At 40.7% G+C, this 24,666-nt stretch overlaps 1 protein-coding gene across 2 annotated transcripts; it reads right to left on the bottom strand.

Moving 5' to 3' along the window:
* Positions 1 to 389: 389 nt before the first annotated feature.
* LOC106588402 (major histocompatibility complex class I-related gene protein) lies at positions 390 to 16,405 on the bottom strand. 2 transcript variants are annotated; one of them, XM_014177345.2, is made up of 7 exons: positions 16,220 to 16,405; positions 4,511 to 4,771; positions 3,296 to 3,574; positions 2,759 to 3,073; positions 2,383 to 2,400; positions 2,153 to 2,227; positions 390 to 1,922 (listed from the first exon to the last, which is right to left on the bottom strand). In XM_014177345.2, exons 1-6 carry the CDS (start codon positions 16,272 to 16,274, stop codon positions 2,178 to 2,180), a joined length of 978 nt encoding a protein of 325 aa, XP_014032820.2. In that variant the 5' UTR covers positions 16,275 to 16,405; the 3' UTR covers positions 390 to 1,922; positions 2,153 to 2,177. The 2 variants fall into 2 exon arrangements, with proteins under 2 accessions (XP_014032820.2, XP_045565516.1); XM_045709560.1 differs by lacking the exon at positions 2,383 to 2,400.
* Positions 16,406 to 24,666: the final 8,261 nt, after the last annotated feature.

The raw sequence follows: 24,666 nt of genomic DNA, 5'->3' as shown, positions 1-24,666 counted from the left end.
TACTTTACCTTGTGTGCTGTAAAAATCACATCATTGTGGAAGCACCTCTAAGAGTGTGAATTAGGCCGTTTGAGAAGGCTTGAATCCTAAGCAACCTGCTTACACATAGTTTGAAGTACAATACCAACATAGCTAGGTCAAAGCTGTGTACTGGAAAAGCTTGGTAGAACATGGGTGGAGTAGGCAATGTGGTGCTTGTGAATATCCTTTCTTTTTCGGCTTCAGACCAATGCATACTTCTCACTTAAAATATATTTTTTTGTTTTTAATAAAACTAAATATCTGAGAAAATAATTTGTACAGCATTGTTAAGAATAAAACGGCTATATAATGATGTAGCAGAGCATTACTGAACACCATGGAATATGTATCACAAAGACCCAGGAATGTATGTTTTTATGCTAAAAAGGTGGCATCATTATAGCTTTATTACTAGTTTTACATTGATGTAATCACTTTCCAGATTTCCACTTTTTGATTGGTAAACCTGTGTAGCAGAAAAATCCAAAAGCTTCAAAAAGCTTGTAGTTATTAATATTGTCTATTATTATGACAGTAGTGATATATTCCTTATTCCAGGGTGTTGACAGTGTGGCACAGCATAACTTTAGCAATTAGTTTGTAACATCTAACAACTTCAATGTTACATGTTAGCAAAAGTGAAAACTCTTTGTCCAGTAGTTTTCATATAACTTGTCATTTCTGTTCAAAATGTGGGTGAAATCATCACATCGCCATCGAGAAGACACATCCTGCTATATATAATATGTACAGAATGTAAATAAAAATGAAGCAAAAACAGAAATACAGCAAAAAAATGTTAATGAACCAATAGAAAAACTATTTAAGTGAATATAAAATTACAGATTTTTTTTGCATTTCAATACTACACTAAACAAAAATAGAAACACAACATGTAAAGTGTTGGTCCCATGTTTCATGAGCTGAAATAAAATATCCTTGAAATTTTCCAAATGCACAAAAAGATTATTTCTCTCAAATTGTACACAAATGTGTTTACATCCCTGTTAGTGAGCATTTCTCCTTTGCCAAGATAATCCATCCACCTGACAAGTGTGGCATATCAAGAAGCTGATTAAATAGCATGATCATTACACAGGTGCACCTTGTGTTGGTGACCACTCTAAAAAGGCCACTCTAAAATGTGCAGGTTTGTCACACAACAGATGTCACAGATGTCTTAAGTTTTGAGGGAGCGTGTAATTGGCATGCTGATTGCAGGAATGTCGACTAGAGATGTTGCCAGAGAATTGAATGTTAATTTCGCTACCATAAGCCGCTCCAACATCATTTTAGAGAATTTGGCAATACGTCCAACCAGCCTCACAATGGTATAGCACGTACGTGTATGGCGTTCTGTGGGCAAGCGGTTTGCTGAACAGAGTGCACCATGGGGTTATGGTATGGGCAGGCATAAATTACGGACAATGAACACAATTGCATTTTATCGATGACAATTTGAATGCACAGAAATACCGCAACGAGATCCCGAGGCCCATTGTGATGCCCATTTTTTAAAGGTATCTGTGTCCAACAGATGCATATCTGTATTCCCAGTCATGTGAAATCCATAGATTAGGGCCCAATGAATTTATTTCAATTGACTGATTTCCTTATATGAACTGTAACTCAGTACAATTTTTGAAATTGTTGCATGTTGTGTTTATATTTTTGTTCAGTATAGTTTAAACACCAATAACGTCATTAACAGACCCAGTTACTGTAAAAAAAATTAAACATTTTTTTGTCATTGTAGAGTTTAGTTTTGCAGTTATTAGTTATAAAACATTATCACCATATAGGGCTGTTTTAGAGAAAGGTGTCTGTTCATGGATGCACATTTCTTTGACTCAAATTCTAGAAGAGTTCACCGTCTTTCTTCTCTTGTCTGTGATTCTCCCCTGTGAAGACAGACAGACAGACAGACAGACAGACAGACAGAGACAGACAGACGTCGTCAGTGAAGATGACAAACGAATACACCGTGTTTCACTGGAAAGACTCCAAATCCTAACTTTAGATATCCACTAATAACTGAAACCTGTGGACATCATCACATGCATTCATGTCAATGGAGGATTGGTGAGAAAGCTGACATTGGTGTTTCAAAGACACCCAGAGGGATATTCACCTGTTTGATTAGTCAGAGAGAAACCTCATTCCTTTGGAGCAGTGTTGTGGGAGGAGTTGGAACCAACATCGGAAGCTACGAGGAAAATAGATAAAACCACATTCTAAAATGGATTCATTCCAACACAATATATCCAAAGTCAGAAGATAAATGATGAACAACTACAAGATGAAGCATTTTCTTTCAGTTTCAGTGATGATGTCAGAAGCAGAATAAAGGCAGGCACTTACTGTTGGCCGGAACAAAGCCTGAAACACAGAGATATACGTGATGTTATTATTGACTCTGATGGCTTGGTTTGGTGGAATATTCCCTTATATACTTTACTCTTCCAAATGACGTCCCCAACAACAACAACGACCAGTAGGAGAGCTACCACCCCTCCAAAGATGGGGGTTGGGTCAATTGCACCTGTACTCATCAGAACAGAGTGTATTCATCTAAAATGAACTCCAAGCAGCATCCCTCAATGTCAAAAGTTCAGGGGGTCCATGAGAACATGCAGTCAGAGCGGTAGTGTTACAGAATAGGTGAGTGAACTTAAATTAGGACTATTGGGCATATTCAGTAGGAGGGTTGGGTATAGTGTATATTTCTCCCTCTTACCGATGTTGGTGTTTCCCCAGTTGGTCTTGATCTCAGACTCAGTCAGAACCTTGATGAAGTCCTCCTTGACACCCGTGACTTGAACTACACACTGATACTTGTTGTTCTTCCACTCCTCAGGTGTCACTGTCAGGTGGGAGCTTTTCTGGAAGGTTCCGTCATCGTTCTGGAGAGTCTCTCCGTACTCCACATCTTCATGGTGATCTTGTCCGTCTTTCTGCCAGGACACCATGACTCCACTGGGGTAGAAACCTGTCGCGTGGCAGGTCACTGGAGAGGAGGGGGTCTTCTGGAGCAGAGACACTGACGGAGGGACTGGAGAGAAGGAGTGGGGAGGGAATAAATAGAGGGAATAATCAGACACACAGAGAGAGAGAGAGAAAATGACAGTGGGTGGCAGAAAAAGAGAGAACATGAATCATTATTCAAAATATCTCAATGCGAGTTTAATATCATGCATTGTGAAGTGACATCCTGATAATAGAATATCACATCATTGCTGTGTAAGACAAGCAATCATGTCATGTGTCTCCGTACCTGTCCTCATCAGAGTGCTCTTCCCATAGTCCAGATACTTCTTCAGCCACTCAATGCAGGTCTGGGTGAGGTAATGTTTATCCTGCTGTATCTGAGCCATGTTATTATCCCACTTGAGTTTGGTGATGACTGCCTGTGGCGTTGGGGCGATCCATTTCAATGTCTTCAGGTCAAATGCTAAGAAATCCTCTCCATCATATCCATACTGATCAAACCCCTCTGTGACTCCAGCCTCATCATCCCACTCACATCCATACATATTCTGGTAAACGTGCACACCTGAGAGAAAGAGAGTGAGAGAGAGAGAGATAATCAACTCTGTGCACTACTCCTGCAGATTCAGTCTGCCAGTGGGATCTATATCATCATGTGTTAGTTGTTCAACCAGACCTCTACAGAGTGATGATGATGTCACAGCTTCACCACAGAGACAGAGAGTTGATGAGGAGACTCAGACAGTGTGGATCTATTCTACACCAGCTGATGTTGGCTTGGTTCTATCTACTGTGTTGAAGATACACACTGTGTTCAGTACAGTAGTGTTATTCTAACTAATGGATGTTGTGTACGACTGTCGTTTTCAGGTGTGTCAATGAATAAAACCCTGTTGATAAATGAAGACTGTCCTCTAGTGATGATGTCAGAGATAAATAGAGGAAGTGAGAGAGGATCCTCTGTTCAGTCAGGAACAACAGGAGAGAGAGATGGAAAGACCATTCGAGCAGAGAAGACCAAATACACATAATCATCATCAATATCACCATCATCACTATCATCATCATCATGTTCTGCTCCTCTGCTTCTCCCTACAGTCCCATCAGATCAGAGAGACACCCAGGGAGGCTGAGGAGACTACAGCTCTACTGTGGGGGACAGAGGGGGAACATATAGCTGGGCCGTGTGGATAACACACACACACACACACAAGTTCATGCACTTACATTCTAGACCAAAATTATCTTGTGTTAAATTGAACTATGCTCCCCTTTGCTTATGAATTAAATGAAACCACATTTCCACTTGATGTGATACCACATCTACAAACAGGGTACAGAATCTGATGGGGGAATAACACAGGATAATCTTTATCCGGATGAACCATTCTGAATAAAATAACCCTGGAATGAGTTTGGCTTAATTGGCCATGAAAATACTATTTTTACTCGTTGATGTATATTTGATATAGAACTTATTAAGGATGGGGGCATCACTCACCTCCAGTCTGATTGAAGCGTTGCTTGGCAACATCAATGTTGGCTTTGAAGGTCTGCTCGTCGCCAATGGAAGTCTGAGTGTTTCTATTCCAGTAATCAGGGTCAACCGCTTCTTTCATCCAGTCCTGTCGGGGAGTTTCTCTGCGGATGATGCTGTCATAGTACGAGATGGGTTCTCCATTCACCAACCCAACAGTCACAAACTCTGGGAAGTCTGGCATTCCGGAGGTCGCAGTGTACACATAACGCAGTGAATGCATAGCTGTAAGGTAGACAACGTTTTTAAGATTATTAAAATGCTATGATTTAACTCCATTCCAACATTCATGGGAAATACTGGCAGTGTCCAAATACCCATAGGCTACTTGCGTCCTAAATAGTAGGCTGCTTGAGTATGCGAAAAAAGAAAGTTTAATATACTGAACGAAAATATAAACGCAACATGTAGGGAGAGATTGTGTTGGTCCCATGTTTCATGAGCTGAAATAAAAGATCCCAGAAATTTTCCAGAAACACAAAAAGCGTATTTCTTGCAAATGTGTTTACGTCCCTGTTAGTGAGCATTTCTCATTTGCCAAGACAATCCATCCACCTGACAGGTGTGGCATATTAAGAATCTAAACAGCATGATCATTACACAGGTGCACCTTATGCTGGGGACAATAAAATGCCACTCTAAAATGTCCCAGATGTCTCAAGTTTTTTGAGGGAGCGAGCAATTGGGATGCTGACTGGTGGAATATCCACCAGAGCTCTTGCCAGATAATTTGATGTTAATTTCACTAGCATAAGCTGCCTCCAGCATCGTTTTCAAGCATTTGGCAGTACATCCAACCAGCCTCACAACTGCAGACCATGTACGTCGTTGTGTGGGCGAGCAGTTTGCTAATGTCAACGTTGTAAACAGAGTGGCCCATGGTGGCGGTGGTGTTATGGTATGGGCAGGCATAAGCAACGGAAAACTAACACAATTTCATTTTATCGATGGCAAATTGAATGCACAGAGATACCGTGATGAAATCCTGAGGCACATTGTCGAGCTATTCATCCACCGCCATCACCTCATGTTTCAGCATGAGGTGCCCAATGTTACAAGGATCTGTACATAATTCCTGGAAGCTGAAAATGTCCCAATTCTTCCATGGCCTGCATACTCACCAGACATGTCACCCATTGAGCATGTTTGGGATGCTCTGGATTGACGTATATGACAGCGTGTTCCAGTTCCTGCCAATATCTAGCAACTTCACACAGCCATTGAAGAGGAGTGGGACAACTTTCCACAGGCCACAACACAACACATCTTGAAGGAGATGTGTTGCGCTGCATGAGGCAAATGGTGGTCACACCAGATACTGACTGGTTTTCTTATCCACCCCCCTACCCTTTTAAGGTATCTGTGACCAACAGACGCATATCTGTATTTCCTGTAATCCCATGTGAAATCCAGTGGTGTAAAGTACTTAGGTAAAAATACTTTAAAGTACTACTTGGGGTACCTGTACTTTGCTTTACTATTTATATTTTTGCCAACTTTTACTTCACTACATTCCTAAAGAAAATAATGTACTTTTTACTCCATACATTTTACATGACACCCAAAAGTACTTAAGTATATTTAAAACCAAATACTTTTAGACTTTTACTCAAGTAGTATTTTACTGGGTGACTTTCACTTTTACTTGAGTCATTTTCTATTAAGGTATCTTTACTTTTACTCAAGTATGACAATTGGGTACTTTTTCCACCACTGGTGAAATCAATAGTTTAGGGCCTAATGAATTTATTTCAATTGACTTATTTCCTTATATGAACTGTAACTCTGTGATATTGCTGCATGTTGCATTTATATTTTATTCAGTTTCGTATGCAACATTTCTTCTTCTTGTTCGAGATTGGGTTGGCGGATCGCATCCATCTTTTAAGGTGCATACACCGCCACCTACTGTACTGGAGTGGGAGGCCATTCACAGCAGACCTACATTAAATTCTCTTCATTAGTCCTGTTCCTCTGAGAAAGTGAAATAGAGCCCTAGACACCACTTCCCTCTCCTTTCCTCCCCCCCACCACACCACACCACCCAAACTCCAACCCCATCCAGCCTCTCTAACCCTTCCACACAATCTCTCCCTATTTACGTAATACAGTTCACAAAATATCAACATATGCTCCACCGTTTCCTCCACTAAACACTCACCTGTTTCAATGTCTCCCTATCATCCACAACAAACCGTAGTCTACTCCACACAACTTCCTTTGTCCTACATTCCATACTCCCCACATCTTCTGTTACTGACCGGTGCACGCAATAAAATTGCCTCCCATTACTACTAGCATCCCACTCCCTTTGCCAAAGGCCGAGCCCTTTTGCCCAGATCAAGGACTTGACTTCCCTGCTGCCCAGCGGGACCTGAATATCTACCCCCTCTCTCCTCACCACACTCTTATCCACCACATCAGCCTTCTCATTACCCTCCACACCAACATGTGCAGGAACCCAGCAAAAGCTTACCACCACTCCCATCCTCTCCAATCCCATTCATCTCCACAAACAAGTCTCCACTATCCGACCTGCCCGTCTTCACAGATCACCACTCTGAGTGGTTTCACCTCCTCGACCCATCTCAAACCTATAATCACGGCCATCAACTCGGCCGCATACACTGACACATAATCGGTTAACCACTTACAGTGCATTCTGAAAGTATTCAGACACCTCGACTTTTCTCACATTTTGTTACGTTACAACCTTATTCTAAAATGGATTAAATTGATGAATACCCCATAATGACAAAGCAAGAAGAGGTTTCAAGAAATGTTGGCAACTGAAATATCACAATTACATAACTATTCGCTCATGAGGCATTTCTAAGTTATATTCTTCAAGAATCAATGGATATATATAAGTCCAAAAATGGATGTAGCAACTACAGATTGCCCCTTTAAGTCTATCAAAAGTGTGTGGTTTGAGCATATGTCCATTAGGCCTATGGATTGATTTATTTTATCAGCATGAATTAGATTGAGCAATAAAAGCCCCACTTTTATTCCATAGGCTGGGATCCTCACTACGCAGCTGTTGAAAGAGGGTATTTTTCACTGGCTGTCCACTCGTTTTCAAAAACAATGATTGATAGTCAGCTTACATTTCTTGAATTCAACCATTATTGGGTTCAAATACACATTTAGATTTGTGAACTGCCATCCACAACAACCACAATCCGTAAGGCGCAAATAGCTAATTGAGAGAGCAGCAGTGTGATTCACATCAATGCGCTACGTAGATATCAATAATAAGTGATATCCATATCGCCGTAGACCACACCACTGCTGTCATCCTTACCTCCAAGCGTTTATTCAAGTTAGATAATATTTGGATGCCGACAGCAGTCGCACCATTGGAAAACATAGCTTGGACTGTAGCCTACAAAAGCCTATTCCTGCTCTTTCATACCACCCATCAAACCAATTTAGTGTGTCATCATAGTGGTCTCTGACTTGTGGTCGGACTCAGTCAGGTGGAACAAACTAAAATTGCGCCTTTTTCTATGCTGATTTGAATGAATTTAAAAGTAATCCTCGAAGTAATCCTCTAGTTTTTCAAAAGTATTTCTAATATGATTACAATATTTTTGCTGGTAATGTAACAGATTACAGTTACCATTTTTTTGTAATCCCTTACATGTAATGGATAAAGTGTAATCCGTTACTCCCCAACCCTGCCCTTTACTCAGTACTTTGTTGAAGCACCTTTGGCCTCGAGTCTTCTTGGGTACAACATTACAAGCTTGGCACACCTATATTTCCCATTCTTCTCTGCAGATCTTCTCAAACTCTGTCAGGAGGTGAGCGTCGCTGCACAGCTATTTTCAGGTCTCTCCAGAGATGTTCAGTCGGGTTCAAGTCCGGGCTCTGGCTGGGCCACTCAAGGACATTCAGAGACTTGTCTCAAAGCCACTCCTGCGTTGTCTTGGCTGTGTGCTTAGGGTCGTTGTCCTGTTGGAAGGTGAACCTTCACCCCAGTCTAGAGGTCCTCAGGCTGGGGTGAGCTTGAGAGGATCCAACCTGAGAGCTTGAGAGGATCTGCAGAGAGGAATCTGAGAAACTCCCCAAATACAGGTGTTCCAAGCTTGTAGCGTCATACCCAAGAAGACTCAAGGCTGTAATTGCTGCCAAAGGTGCTTCAACAAAGTACTGAGTAAAGGTCTGAATTCTTATGTAAATATGATATCTTTTTTTTTTTTTAGGTCTGGAGCCTGCTAGTTTTCTGTTCTACCTGACAATACATTTTTTGCTTTGTCATTATGGGGTGTTGTGTGTGAAAAAAAATGAATAATAATAAACTAATAAAGCCGTAACCTAACAAAATGTGGAAAAAGTCAAGAGGTCTGAATACTTTCCAAAGTCACTGTATAGTAGCATAACTTTTGATTTGAACATTAGAAAAAGTTTTGGTGTGTACTAGGTGATTTGATTTAATTTATATATGTTACAGCACTTTGGTTTCTCTAATAATTATGTTGAAATGAAACTAAAAGTATCTCCCGAGTGGCGCAGCGGTCTAAGGCACTGCATCTCAGTGCAAGAGGCGTCACTACAGTCCCTAGTTCGTATCCAGGCTGTATCACATCCGTCCATGATTGGGAGTCCCATAGGGCGGCGCACAATTGGCCCAGCGTCATCCGGGTTTGGCTCGTGTTCTTAACTGACTTACCTAGTTAAATACAAACAAAAATGTATTTGTCTCCTGTCCTTTTTAAATAGGATTGATGGGCTATATGTGCTACGGTATAGTTAGAATATGATAGTCCTACTTAGGCTGGTTATAGGCAGACTATAACCCCATTCATATTCTATTCAGAATTTAGAGAACTTAATGAAATTGGAAATGAGCTATTATCAAGCCGGTTAATGCGATGCATGTCTGTTGAATTTGGATAAATCCACCCTCATTCGTCCCCGCCCCATCTACTCAGCCAGTCAGGAGCCTACTGCATACCCTTTACTTAACGTATGTGCTGAATAGTATGCGACGATGAGTATAGTATGCAGTTTAAGTATGTAGTATGCAAGTACGGGTATTCGGATACAGCCCACTGAGTGAGTAAAGCACACGGAGAATTACAGAGCAGTAGAGGCTTACAGGAAATTAACTCATGTATAGTGCAAGTTAACTCAGATGGTTAATTCAGATGGAGATATTTAAAAACACTGCTCAGTACAACGCAAAAAATGCAACGCAAAACCATAGTTGCCTCATTTCCAAACTGGGGGCATAGGAGTCCTTCATGGTTCATTTAAAAAACTGCCACAACCTGATTATGCTGTATGAAAACAGAAGAGAAAAATATTAAAAGGCGTCCTGTTTTATTCTCTTTGACAGACAGTTAAGTTAGGATAAATTATGATTAAATTGGTTAATCTGAGAATGTTTGGATTGGTCTTTTATGCTACAACACCGTAATGGCGACACCAAAAATGATCCGTTAGATCGCGGATAAGGTTGGCCACGAGATTGAAGTGGGTCGCAAGACTATACTAACACAAATGGGAGTGATTAACCTTCACTTCACCACTAAGCGCCATGGCAAAATGAGTTGATAAGTTTGACACCAAAACTGAAAATTAAGTAATTATCACTCATAGACAGCATGTGTGTATCATTTTTTCTGACGTCAAAATACCTTCCTTCACCGAACATCAAATAAAAAAAAAATGCAGATCACGTTCAGTGTACTGTACAGTGTGGTTAGTTATTAACCAACACGTTCTCATGGAATGTAACCTCAAAACAGACAAGCCTGTTGCTCTCAGACAGTCAGTCACCTACACTTTCCCACAATGATCTCTTTTAAACACGATGTCTTTTCACTTTTGGTGACTAAAATAACAATGTGAAAGACAAGTACTGTAACTGTAACTCAAGCCTCCTCAGGACTCTTGCCGACACTGAAATCTGAGGTATTCTAGTGAAACAATGCTCTCCATTCCATGAGGGTATTATGTTTATTATTAAGAGCTCACTAGTCAAATAACAGATCATTGCGTCAAAACAGCATGGTTTCCATTAGGAGTTTCCTGCTCTTTGTCAGCTTTATGCAGTTGATAGCAGTGGAATAAGAAACGTGTTTCTTGAAGGTGACAATTCTTAACTCCATAAGCCATATGTACTATACCTTCCATACAGAAAATGACATCAAGATCATCCCATTGGCACTGAGTGAACTACAGTATTGAAAGGGATTATGCATGAGTAGGCCTACTGAATCCATTACTGTCCCAGCAGGTGTGAGCTGTGTGTGGTATTGGCCTGACACCGAATGGATATTACAACTGTTTTTGCATTATTACATACAAATAAGGATTTGCTTAGATATCTTCACCTTCAAGAAAAATGATTGAAACTGAACATAAACTTAAATAATTGTTATTGCTATGCCCAATCCATGACAGACATATATTGCAGGCAGAAGAACAAGGAGAGTCATGTTAGTAAATAACAAATCCAAGGTAACTTACAGACCATTACAAACTGGATGGTTTGAGCATTGAATGTTGATTGGCTGACAGCCGTGGTATATCAGACCGTTTACCACGGGTATTTCTAAATATACATTTTTACTGCTCTAATTATGTTGGTAACCAGTTTATAATAGCAACAAGGCACCTTGGGGGTTTTGGTATATGGCCAGTATATAGGTGTAGCATTTCATCAAATGAGAGGCTTAATTTCAACCAGTAAAGAACGTGAACCAATTCCAGTAGAGAATGTGAAAAGCTTTATTGAAAGAAGCTCATGTGTTATAAATACATAACACATGCATTATAAATATTATAATATGAATACAAGTTCAATCTGTACTTCAGAGATATCATGATTAAGCCTTGTGTCTTTATAATTCTAACACCATGTCTGTCATCATAATCATCAGAAGGTGAAATGCAAAACTAACCTTAGATCATTAACTCTGGGACTACTACGTCTGTGTTTCAATGTAAAGCATCTCTTCAATAATACTTCCTGTTTGCCCGACCAAGTGACCTCTCACCTCTGATCATGCTGTGCCCTCTGTCAGGCAGTTCAGAAGCGGGAGTGGTTCACCGACACAGCTGATATAACCTAGAGCCCTCAAACTCAACTCTCCACCTAGTCGTCAGTTCCACTGCGTTTTCCCCCCCCCCCCTCATTATTCCCCTCTAATCAGGGACTGATTTAGACCTGGGACATCAGCTGGGTGCAATTTCTTGTCAGGTAGAACAGAAAACCAGCAGGCTCCAGACCTCAGTGTAAGAATTGAATACCACTGACCTAGAGGATTTAAGAAGGGGGGAGAGGGATGAAGTGAGGGAGGGAGACTGTTTTGAGAAAATAAGGTAGTTAAAGAGATTGTTCAACAGCAATCTATGTGTGTGGCCTCACCTGGTGTCCACACTGAGTGGATGCAGAATACTTTATACTAACAAACAAGCACAGACACACAGGACAAACAATGTAGTGTAGTTACATAAATAATGGAGTGTCTTACTATTATCCATGGTTGGTCGTCTTGCCTATTCTTTGAAAGCAGGAGACAACTCCTGAGCCTGCTTACTGTACAACACATCAATCAGATTGATACATAAGTGTGTAGGTGTGGGGTGTAGGTTGTAGGGTGTCTTAATTGTCCTAATTCGTTTTCAGTAAGGGTGACTGACTGTTAAAGTCAGTTTTGTTTTTGTGCAGATATCACCCTCACCTGAGAAGTAGAACGGGAGAGAAACTGAGAATTGAATAACTGCAGTTGACATAGCTAAGTAAACGGAAGAATACTCTTATTGCAATGTGGGTGGCTCTTATATGAGCTTTCGGTTGTGCATAGTGTAGTCTATGGTACAAAGTTCTCCCACACTCACTTGCGGAGTTGTCCCCCATCCTGGCAACATCCTGCAGAGCAGCATACCTCTCCTCTGGCACACAGCAGTGAGCTGCAGGTCTCCCCCTGTCCAATTCACACACTTATCAAGAGAACATCCCTGGACATCTCTACTACTTTTGATCTGGCAGACTCACTAAACACAAATGCTTAGTTCTTAATTATGTCTGAGTATTAGAGTGTGCCCCTGGCTATCTGTAAATTATAAAAATCAAGAAAATTGTGCTGTCTGGTTTGCTTAATATAAGGAATTTGAAATTATTTATACTTTTACTTTTGATAATTAAGCATATTTTAGAAACTACATATATTTTTGATACTTAAGTATATTTAAAACCAAATACTTTTAGACTTTTACTCAAGTAGTATTTTACTGGGTGACGTTCACTTTTACTTCAGTCATTTTCTATTAAAGTAGCTTTACTTTTCTTCAAGTATGACCATTGCATACTTTTTCTACCACTGCCGTGTAGTGCTCTACATGGTAATTGTAGGCAATCGTTTTGAAGGAATCTCCAGTACCTGTAGGAATATGGAAGATAGTCATTATTAGGATTTTACATCACCAGGTCATGTAGTGCTAAGCCAACTACTAAAATGTGCACCCCTTTGAGTCCCCAGGACCAGAACTGAGAACCACTGCTCTTCATTGGGACCTCTTCATCTGCAGACAATTTCACAGCTCTCTGTATCTGAGGACAGAAAACATCACAAGAAACAGGCTTCATTATACTCAAATTAGACCGCAATGAATACTATGTTGCTATTATCTCTGTCCTCAGCTTTTCTTTTTAGGGACTGGAACTACACTAAAGTACCTGCCCTATCCAGAATGGCGTTCTCTCCTTTCTTTGATAGCTAGAGCTGCTATCTTTTCACCCTCTTCCATGGCCGTTAGCTAGCTACCTACAAATATATTTGGAGTTTGTGTATTTAATTCAATGATAAATACATCAAGATAGCTAGCTAATATGATGTTAGGTAGCTGGTGACATTTAATTCACTTAACTAGCTATACAGTATGTAAACTTGGCTAGATAGCAAACTAGCTACTTTGAGTTAGCCTGCACTGTAGCTCGCTATAGCGAATAATACAATGTTTTTAAAAACATTTTCAAAATACTTACTTTACTAGGTTATCCCAGCCACGTGGATGATTGGAGACAGAGCAACAACCTTTGTTTACCACCAGAGCGGTTTAGAGCGTATTACTATTTACCTGTGAATAAATTCATTAAAAGGAGAATGGGTTGAACTATTTACCCATTTAATAACTAGACCTTCATACAAACTTGCTATGCTGAATTCTTGATGCAAAATCGAACGTGCTGCTCTATGCTGCCAGCACACCCACAAGCAAGTCACTCTGGGCGGCCGAAGCAGCACACAGCAATTTACCGCATGCTAGTGTACACAGGCTGTAAAAGTAGAACTATTGCCTGCCATTGCGACCACATGCCAAGTCCCGTAGGTAGATTCATAGAGCTGGAACAAACGAAAATCACAAAGAAAAAAATATTTAATATCTAGTTGACAGAGGTGTGGACTCGGTGTCACATGACTTGGACTCACTCCAGTCACAAATTTGATGACTTGAGACTAGAATTGATAGAAAATAAAATAACTTGTGACTTGTGACTTGCCTTGAACTTGGAGCCTCAAGACTCGGGACTCAACTTTGACTTTAGACTGAACTTGAAATTATCTGACCAGGTTGTGTAATGTTTTGTCACTTATTTTGTGGCACAGTCTTCATGGATTACTCTCCACACAGCCAGAGACAGCATCCTGCAAAAATCATGCAACAGATTGGCTAATGAAACGTACACTTGGTCCCCTGATTGGACGAGCAAACTGTCAATCAACAGGTCGCGTGAGCTAGTGATTCTCAAAGTGGGAGTCAGTCACGTGTGAAACTGAATGAGAAGAAAATACATATTTTAATAGGCTACATAGGTATAGCCTACCATTTGTGACTAATACATTTATCCCTTTGCCTATTTGATTTGGTTACTAACATAGGCCTACGGCATTACACAAACTTCTTGTTTTAAACACATCTAATTTGTGCCTCAGAACCGAAAAGTTAAACGTCTTGATTGTTGACCAATTACCAGTCATAGCATTGGCGCGCAATGGCAGGACACATACCCAGATTAGTGACCAGAAAGCACCAGTTACATTTTCTCCGGTATGTTTATATTATCGATACAAACTACAGTTTAGCAATAGGCTACCCGGCGATATCATTGATAATTATCATATTTCAGATTATATTATGTTACAAATTTGCAAAATGTACAATATGTTACTAATATGAAAAACGTATGATATGTTACAAATTCTAGTTAGGGTTAAGTTGAGGAGTTGGGTTAGCTAACATGCTAAGTAGTTATTTAACTAGGCAAGTCAGTTAAGAACAAATTCTTATTTACAGTGACAGCCTAGGAACAGTGGGTTAACTGCCTTGCTCAGGGGCAGAACGACAGAGTTCTACTTTGTCAGCTCGGGGATTCAATCTAGCAACCTTTCAGGTTACTGGCCCAACGCTCTAACCACTAGGCTACCTGCCACCCCTAAAAAGTAGTAGAAAAGTTGCTGATTAACTAAAACGTTTAAGTTGTCTGTGATGAGATACGAACTCGCAACCTTTGGGTTGACAGACCTTTGTCGCTTGGTCGGGGTGGGTGTATAACGCAATCTGTCTTGTATAACCATACCAAACGCAACATATCATACAAATGAGTGTCCCGGATTCATATTTACTATGTTACGTCTAGTCTACGAGACCAGGCGGCGTTGAGAGGCGGACCCTCAGTCTGTTGCTGTCTCCCTCAGCTGAGACTGACCATCAGATGCAGCCACCATCATATAATTAATAAAGCCCACTATATAATTAATCAGCCCACAAATTAAAATAAATTATTAATATCTTATTTAAATATTTGTCACTTTTACCGGTCCCAAGCCCGGATAAAGGAGGGTTGGAATTGTGACATTTAGAAAAAAAACAAGAATCGACAGAAGTTCATTTGCAGTTCTAAACATATTTAGGGTGTTTTTTTACTCACTTTGTCTCTCCCACTGTCAGGGATTCTAGGAGTGGTGGTTGGAGTCAGGCGCAGAGGGTAAGTATATCGTCTTTATTTTCTCCGGCACAAAACGGTCACGCCAAAACAGAAGGGCGCGTAATAAGAATGACCAACCCAAAACAGTCCGGAGAGAAAATAAGGCGTCAGCCAGCACATCCAAATAACAAAACAGCGAAATAATCCCGCACAAACCTGGGCGGGTTTAACAGGCTTAAATAAACACAAATCAAGAAACAAAACAGGGAACAGGTGCAACCAATAAGACCAAACAAACCGAAAAGGAAAAAGGGATCAGCGGTGACTAGTAGGCCGGCGACGACGACCGCCGAGCGCCGCCCGAACTGGCAGGGGAGCCACCTTCGGTGGGATTCGTGACACCCACGATGTTATTCCTCTCTCATACAGCGTACATCACAATTACATGCACATGGTCTATTATGCAATTTAGGTGATGACGTCATTTAGCGACTTCTAGCGACGTTTAGGACAGCCATTAGCTACTTTCCTTACTGAGGAGTTGGCAACACTACTTGAGACTCACACTTTGTGATTTGAGATTTGCTTGTGACTCAAATAATAATGACGTTGTCCCACCTCTGCTAGTTAATTTAAAAAAGCGTTGCATGTAATATTAAATATAACAACATATTTTTTACTAAATCCCATAGGTGAATCTAATATTAATAGAAACTTCATACACTGACCTGCAGATGCAGCATGAAGGCTTATGCTTAAGAGCAGAAGGATGAAACACTTCATATCGTCGTTAGCCCGTCAATGCTTTATTAATGTTTAGATGTAGTTCGATTTGGAGTGTTTTTTCTCCGCAAGGCTCTCTGTGTTGACCGCCAGGCAGAAATGACCAGAGAATAATGGTTCGCACTGATTTTGTGCATGTTTCTAGAGTCAATGGGAATTCAGCTAACTCTAGCGTCACTAAAATCTGGGCTGAAGTAAACAGCGAAGGTTGAGTTATGAAAGTGAAAGTAAGTAATTGTTGTGTTGAAGGTTGAGATTCTGCTCAAAATGCCTATACAATATACTGACTAATGCTCCTACAGACATACAAAGTACAGTAAAAGTCTCAATTACAAATCCCAAACACTGAAAACCGTCCTGATGTGCAAACAAAATATTTGCCAACGCTTAATTTTAAGGGGTCCTTCATACAGAGTAATTCAATGTGTAACTACACTATAACAAGTATTGTAGTTAATGGTAATCACTAATAGTTACACTGTAATAACAACATGTAACTGATGGTAATTGCAGTCTATAATTACAGAGGTGTAACAACAAACGCTTGTTACCATGCTTGTTACAAATGGGCAAGTTTCCACTAAATTCAACAATGTATTGTTTAGTTTCTTAGCTAGATCCGATTCAGTAATAACTGTCACAAGGTTGTAATCTCTTGTGGACAGATGCACTGGGTGTCCGAGGTTACAAAGGTTGGCGGCTCAATAGGCTCCAATTACCTACCCGTGAACACGCACTCTTCAAAATCTCCACTCAATGTTGCTGCTAGCACTTGCCCCCAAAAAGTGTACCATATAGGTTAACTTGGCTGCGTTTACAAAAACAGATATAGGTAAACCTCACTGACTAGGGTCCACCATACGCATGTCATCCCAGATTATAATAAAGAAATCATTTATAATTAATGTGTACGTTACCCATTTTGACAACCTGAACCTCCTTGCCATCCAATTGAGAGGATAAATACACAAGTACACCACAGAGTACATGTAATATCTGCATAAGTATAGGTGAATTACTAGGTGTTACACAGGATTTAGCTAGTTAAAATGAAGTGTATCTTGAGGTTTACTTACTTGAAATGATTGTGTACCTACAAAGTAAGTTACCCATTATGAAATCGCCATCCAAGTGAGAGAAAAAACACAATAATACACCACAGATTACATATCTGCATTAAGTACAAGGTTGTCATTAGTTGTTAGACCGGATTTAGCTATTTAAAGTGAAGTGTAACTTTATAGTTACCTATGAGCATTTTCTAAATAATTACTTATTACTCATTACCAAGTGAAAATACATACAAACAAAATATGAGCTTAGAATTTAGTCAACTTTAATGCAACATGTAAAAAGACCTTACATTTCTTATAAACAATAATAATTGTATTGTTATTTTAATAATTTGATTAATTAGATTAAACAAAGATAGAGGCCTACTACTCAATAAAATGTTTCTTCCCATTTTAACATTACAAGTAATAATAGAAATCGCCAACGCTGTGTCTGACTCTGTCTTCTTCTGTTTCTTTCCTGTAAGCATTTTCCCATCCTGGAGTCTGAGACCTTGTGGGAATCTGTGGTAGAGAAATAGTATGTATGACAATTTAGCATTGACACTCTACATTAAACCATCCTCATGATTTCTATAGTTTAGGCATATCGCTATCCAGATAGAAATAATAGTGCTTGCTAACACTAATAAGTTAGCTAGTGTTTAACTACATTGAAAATGAACTAATTTTACTTATAGTGTGTTGGCACAAGTAGCTAGCTGGCTAGCTAACGTTAACATGCTGGGTGTCTCACTTAATACCCTTGGATAACGGATACCACGAGAACAAGGTTCAGGGAAGGTAAGACCATCGAGCCCAGCTAACGTTCGCTAGCTAGTTAGCTAGAGAGTAGTAGCAAAAGTTAGCTAACTACACTATAAATACAAAAGTATGTGGATACCCCTTCAAATTAGTGGATTCAACTATTTCAGCCACACCTGTTCCTGACAGGTGTATAAAATCTATCACACAGCCATGCAATCTTCATAGCCACTGGCAGTAGAATGGCCTTACTGAAGAGCTCTGATACTTTCAACGTGGCACCGTCATAAGATATCCAAAAAGTCAGTTTGTCAAATTTCTGCTCGCGCTTTCCCGGTCAACTGTAAGTGCTGTTATTGTGAAGCGGAAACGTCAAGGAGAAACAACGGCTCAGCTGCTACCACTTCGCTCACAGAACGGGACTGCTGAGTGCTGAAGCCCATAGCCCATAAAAATCGCCTGTCTTAGCTTGCAATACTCACTACCAAGTTCCAAACTGCCTCGGGAGCTTCATGAAATGGGTTTCCATGGCCGAGCAGCCGCACACAAATCTAAGATCACCATGTGCAATGCCAAGTGTCGGCTGGAGTGTTGTAATGCTTGCTGCCATTGGACTTTGGAGCAGTGGAAACTCATTCTTTGGAGTGATGAATCACATTATACCATCTGTTGTTTGGCGGATGCCAGGAGAACGCTACCTGCCCGAATGCGTAGTGCCAACTGTAAAGTTTGGTGGAGGAGGAATAATGGTCTGGGGCTGTTTTTCATGGTTCGGGTTATGCCCCTTAGTTCCAGTGAAGGGAAATCTTAATGCTACAGCATACAATGACATTCTAGACGATTCTGTGGTTTGAACGCTTGTGGTAACAGTTTGGGAAAGGCCCTTTTCTGTTTCAGCATTACAATACCCCCGTGCACAAAGCGAGGTCCATACAGAAATGGTTTGTCAAGATCGGTGTGGAAGAACTTGACTGGCCTGCACAGAACCCTGACCTCAACCTCATCCACCTTTGGGATGAATTGGATCACCAACTGCGAACCAGGCCTTATTACCCAACATCAGTGCCCCACCTCACTAATGCCCTTGTGGCTGAATGGAAACAAGTCCCCGCAGCAATGTTCCAGCATCTAGTGGAAAGCCTTCCCAGAAGAGTGGGCTGTTATAGCAACAAAGGGGGACCAACTCCATATTAGTGACCATGATTTTGGAATGAGATGTTTGATGATCAGGTGTCCACATACTTTTAGTCATGCAATGTACCTATGCTAAATCGTCCAGCACAATTCATGTATCCAAAAAAGCAAAAACAAATTGAATGGAAAAAATACTTTCTCCCTCCTGTGTTGACGTTTTTGATCTAAAACACTTTGCTTCTTTTGCTGCAGTCTTGGTTGAATAATGTCTGGATTTTGCACACTGACCTTCTCGACCCTGTTCTTTGCGTACTGTTACATGACGTCTGTATCAACACGTGGGCATGTTCAAGGTCATCATTATTTCTAGTGTGTTGCGCAGATGGGCAGATCTTGACATGATGTCTTAATTCCTGGGATAAATAAATAATTACAATAATGCATCCCATCCAAAAGTGAGAATTCTCCTCAACAGTGAAACCCTTGTAAGGTTGCATGATGGAATAAGAGTTTGTCTTATGATTATTTTAAGTGGATTTATAAACCATTATTCAACCAAGCTTAATAGGCTTACAATTTGACAAGCACAAATGACTCTCACAATTTGAACCATAACTTTTTATTACAGTTTTTTCCAACTGCTTACACACAAAATCTTTTCATGTCACACGATTTTTGAAACCTCTTACTCAAAGTGCAAAACTACACACCAAATATCCAAAACCATAAGCTATTTCTCAGCCTTTGACTCAGTTGTCAATTGCATAAAACACTTTTTTCAAAACACTACACACAATTCTCTACCTAAAACACAAAAATCTAACAGGAAGTGACTTGCTTTCCTTTTCCAAACACAACCAATCAAAATGCTACACTTATTCACCAGATCACACACACAATAGGACAGAGGGCAATTACCAATGTCCCAGGACAGCGTGGGGGTAATATGTGTGCTGCCATCACTCAGAACGGGGTCCTCCATCACAATGCCACACTGGGTCCGTACAACACCGGCCATATGCTCACTTTTCTGGATGCAATTTACACAATGCTTGTCCCTGATTCAGATCAGGAGCCTGCTAGATTTGTGGTTTTATGGGACAATGTTAGTTTTCACCGGGCTGTTCTGGTCCAAAACTGGTTTGCCACCAATCCACAATTTGTAGTTTTGTACCTACCCCCATATTCACCTTTTCTAAATCCCATAGAGGAATTCTTCTCAGCCTGGCGCTGGAAAGTGTATGATCGCCAACCCTATACCCGCATGCCGCTTCTCCAGGCAATGGAGGACGCATGTGGGGACATAGAGGTTGCCTCTGTCCAAGGTTGGATATGCCATGCTAGGAGATACTTCCCTCGATGTTTGGCAAGAGAAAACGTATCTTGTGATGTGGACGAAGTATTGTTGCCAGACCCAGCCCGGAGAAGAGATGAAGCGTAGCTTAGCACTGGTGACTGCCCCCTCCCCCCTACCAATTCCTAATAATTAAGTCTTTGATAGTTATATGGCTTTAATGCAGAAACATACAGTAAAAGGTCACCACCTCAATGAGAAGCCATATCTAGATCTTTACCAGGTTCATGTAGTTGCAGTTTTCCCATCACTGAAATTCACCACAAAGTGTTGACAGTTCATTATTTGGCATACAGTGACTTCAGAAAGTATTCATACCCCTTGACTTATTCCACATTTTGTTGTTACAGCCTGAATTCAAAATGGGTTAAATATATTTTTTTCGACAAATTTTACCCAATAATGACAAGGTGAAATGTTTTCAGACATCTTTGCAAATATATTGGAAATGAAATACAGAAATATCTAATTTACATAAGCATTCACACCCCTGAGTCAATACCTGTTAGAATCACCTTTGGCAGCGATTTCTGGGTGCGTCTCTATGAGTTTTGCACAACTGGATTGTACAATATATATTTTTTTTATTCTTAAAGCTCTGTAAAATTGGTTGTTGATCATTGCTAGACAACCACACATTGTATTCAGGACATAAAGTTAATTTCTTTGACACATTTTTTGCAGTTTTACGTTAGTGCCTTATTACAAACAGGATGCATGTTTTGGAATATTTTAGTCTGTACAGGCTTCCTACTTTTCACTCTGTTATTTAGGTTAGTATTGTGGAGTAACTACAATGTTGTTGAGCCATCCTCAGTTTTCTCCTATCACAGCCATTCAACTCTGTAACTGTTTTAAAGTCACCATTGGCCTCATGGTGAAATCCCTGAGCGGTTTCCTTCCTCTCCGGCAAGTGAGTTAGGAAGGATGTCTGTATCTTTGTAGTGACTGGGTCTATTGATTCACCATCCAAAGTGTAATTAATAACTTCACCCTTCTCAAAGGGATACTCAATGTCTGCTATTTATTTTACCCATCTACCAATAGATGCACTTCTTTGCGAGGCATTGGAAAACCTGGCCTTTGTGGTTGAATCTATGTTTGAAATTCACTGCTCGACTGAGGGACCTTACAGATAATTGTATGTGTGGGTTACAGAGATGAGTTAGTCATTAAAAAATCATGTTAGACACTATAATTACACATGCAACTTATGTGACTTGTTAAACACATTTTTCTTCCTGAACTTGTTTAGGCGTGCCATAACAAAGGGGTTGGGCCTACCGAGTGGCGCAGCGGTCTAAGGCACTGCATTGTAGTGCTAGAGGCATCACTACAGATCCGGGTTTCGATCCCAGGCTGTGTCACAGCCGACCGGGAAACCCATGAGGCGGCACACAATTGGCCCAGCGTCGTCCGGGTTAGGCGAGGGTTTTGCCGGCTGGGATGTCCTTCTCCCATCGCACTCTAGCGAATCCTAGTGGCGGCCGGGTGCATGCATGCTGACTTCGGACGCCAGCTGTACGGTGTTTCCTCCGACACATTGGTGCGGCTGGCTTCCGGGTTAAGGGAGCAGTGTGTCAAGAAGCAGTGCGGCTTGGGGGGGTTGTGTTTTGAAGGATGCATGGGCCTCTCCCGAGTCCGTACGGGAGTTGCAGCAATGGGAAAAGACTGTAACTACCAATTGGATATCACGAAATTGGGGAGAAAAAGGGGTAAAAAAAAACATATATTTTTTTTAACTAAGGGGTTGAATACTTATTAACCAAAGATATTCCAGCTTTTCATCTTTGATTCATTTGTAGAAATTTCCAAAACTTAATTCAACTTTGACATTATGGGGTATTGTGTGTAGGCCAGTGACACAAAATCTAAATTTAATCCATTTAAAATTCAGTCTGTAACACAACAAAATGTGGAAAAAGTCAAGGGGTATGAATACTTCCTGAAGGCACTGTATATCAGATGTATTGGGATAAAGGAAAAAGACACATCAGTCTCTTTGTAACAATTGAAAATAAAGTAATTTACAGTGCATTCGAAAAGTATTCAGACCCGTTTACTTTTTCCACATTTTGTTACATTAATCCCTTATCATAAAATATATATATTTTTAAATTCCCCTCATCAATCTACCCATAATACCCCATAATGACATTTTCATAAGTATTTAGACCCTTTACTCAGTACTTTATTGAAGCACCATTGGCAGCGATTACAGATTCGACTCTTCTTGGGTATGACGCTACAAGCTTGGCACCCCTGTATTTGGGGAGTTTCTCCCATTCTTCTCTGCAAATCCTCTCAAACTCTGTCTGGTTGGATGGGGAGCGTCGCTGCACAGCTATTTTCAGGTCTCTCCAGAGATCGATCGGGTTCAAGTCTGGGCTCTGGCTTTGCCACACAAAGACATTCAGAGACTTGTCCCGAAGCCACTCTTGCGTTGTCTTGGCTGTGTGCTAAGGGTTCTTTGTCCTGTTAGAAGGTGAACCTTCACCCCAGTCTGAGGTCCTGAGTGCTCTGGAGCAGGTTTTCATCAAGGATCTGTCTATACTCCGTTCATCTTTCCCTCGATCCTGACTAATCTCCCAGTCCCTGCCACTGAAAAACATTCCCACGGCATGATGCTGCCACTACCATGTTTCCCCCGTAGGGATGGTGACAGGTTTCCTCCAGACGTGACGCTTGGCATTCAGGCCAAAGAGTTCAATCTTGGTTTAATCAGACCAGAGATGTGTGTCATGTGCCTTTTACTGAGGAGTGGCCATAAAAGCTTGATTGGTGGAGTTCTGTAGAGGTGGTTGTCCTTCTGGAAGGTTCTCCCATCTCCACAGATGAACTCTGGAGCTCTGTCAGAGTGACCATCGGGTTCTTGGTCACCTCCCTGACCAAGATCCTTCTCCCCATTGTCACGTCCTGACCAGTAAAAGGGGTTGTTTGTTATTATAGTTTGGTCAGGGCGTGGCAGGGGGTGTTTGTTTAGAGTGTTTCGGGGTTTGTTGGGGTATGTTCTATGTTAGTCTATTTCTATGTTTGTTCTAGTTTATCTATTTCTATGTAGTTTATTGGGTTGACCTTCAATTGGAGGCAGCTGTACCTCGTTGCCTCTAATTGAAGGTCCTATTTAAGAGGGGTGTGTTTTCATTGGGATTTGTGGGTAGTTGTTCCATGTGTAGCTGTTTGTCTCACAGGACTGTTTTTCTCGTCATTGCTTTGATTTAGTGTTTGTTTTGGCTTTTCTTCATAATAAAGGAAGATGAGCATACACATTCCCGCTGCGCCTTGGTCCCATATTTACAACGAGCGTGACACCCATATTGCTCAGTTTGGCAGGGCGCCCAGCTCTAGGAAGAGTCTTGGTGTTTCCAAACTTCTTCCATTTAAGAATGATGTAGGCCAAGGTGTTCTTGGGGACCTTCAATGCTGCAGAAATGTTGTGGTACCTTTCCCCAGACCTGTGCCTCGACACAATCCTGTCTCAGAGCTCTACAGACAATTCCTTTGACCTCATGGCTTGGTTTTGGCTCTGACATACACTGTCAACTGTGGGACCTTATATAGACAAATCATGTCTAACCAATTGAATTTGGACTCCAATCAAGTTGTAGAAACATCTCAAGGATGATCAATGGAAACAGGATGCACCTGAGCTCAATTTCGAGTCTCATAGCAAACGGTCCTAATACTTATGTAAATAAGGTATTTCTGTTTTTTAGTTTTAATAGATTTGCTAAAATGTAAAAAAATCAGTTTACCCTTTGTCATTATGGGGTATTGTGTGTAGATTGATGAGGATTTTTTTTTTATTTCATCCATTTTAAAATAAGGCTGTAACGTAACAACATTTGAAAAAGTCAAGGGGTCTGAATACTTTCCGAATGCACTGTTTCTCATCTAAGACAGTCTAGGTAACCTGCAAGCGTATTGTGGTAGGCCTACATACAGGGAGGTCTTCCAGCAATCTGCTGCTGTAGGTTTAGTTCTTACAATGGCCTTGACTCAAATCAATAACATGGGAGGAGGATCACTTTGATGTGAAAGAGGAGAAACCATGTATTCTTCCTATAGTATTCTCAGTGGGCTTGTG

This window comes from Salmo salar, chromosome ssa27 (genome assembly GCF_905237065.1).
Source record: "Salmo salar chromosome ssa27, Ssal_v3.1, whole genome shotgun sequence".
NCBI lineage: Eukaryota > Metazoa > Chordata > Actinopteri > Salmoniformes > Salmonidae > Salmo > Salmo salar.
The sequence above is the reverse complement of the archived record's forward strand: the minus strand, read 5'-3'. Positions and strand labels throughout refer to the sequence as shown.

What these genes read in the sequence shown, in the direction of transcription:
- LOC106588402 (XM_014177345.2), bottom strand. Translation starts at nt 16,274, where the DNA reads ATGAAGTGTTTCATCCTTCTGCTCTTAAGCATAAGCCTTCATGCTGCA. An exon ending in CCTTCATGCTGCATCTGCAG is followed by an intron (nt 4,772 to 16,219) that starts GTCAGTGTATGA and finishes TCTACCTTACAG; the next exon opens with CTATGCATTCACTGCGTTAT. An exon ending in ACGCTTCAATCAGACTGGAG is followed by an intron (nt 3,575 to 4,510) that starts GTGAGTGATGCC and finishes TCTTTCTCTCAG; the next exon opens with GTGTGCACGTTTACCAGAAT.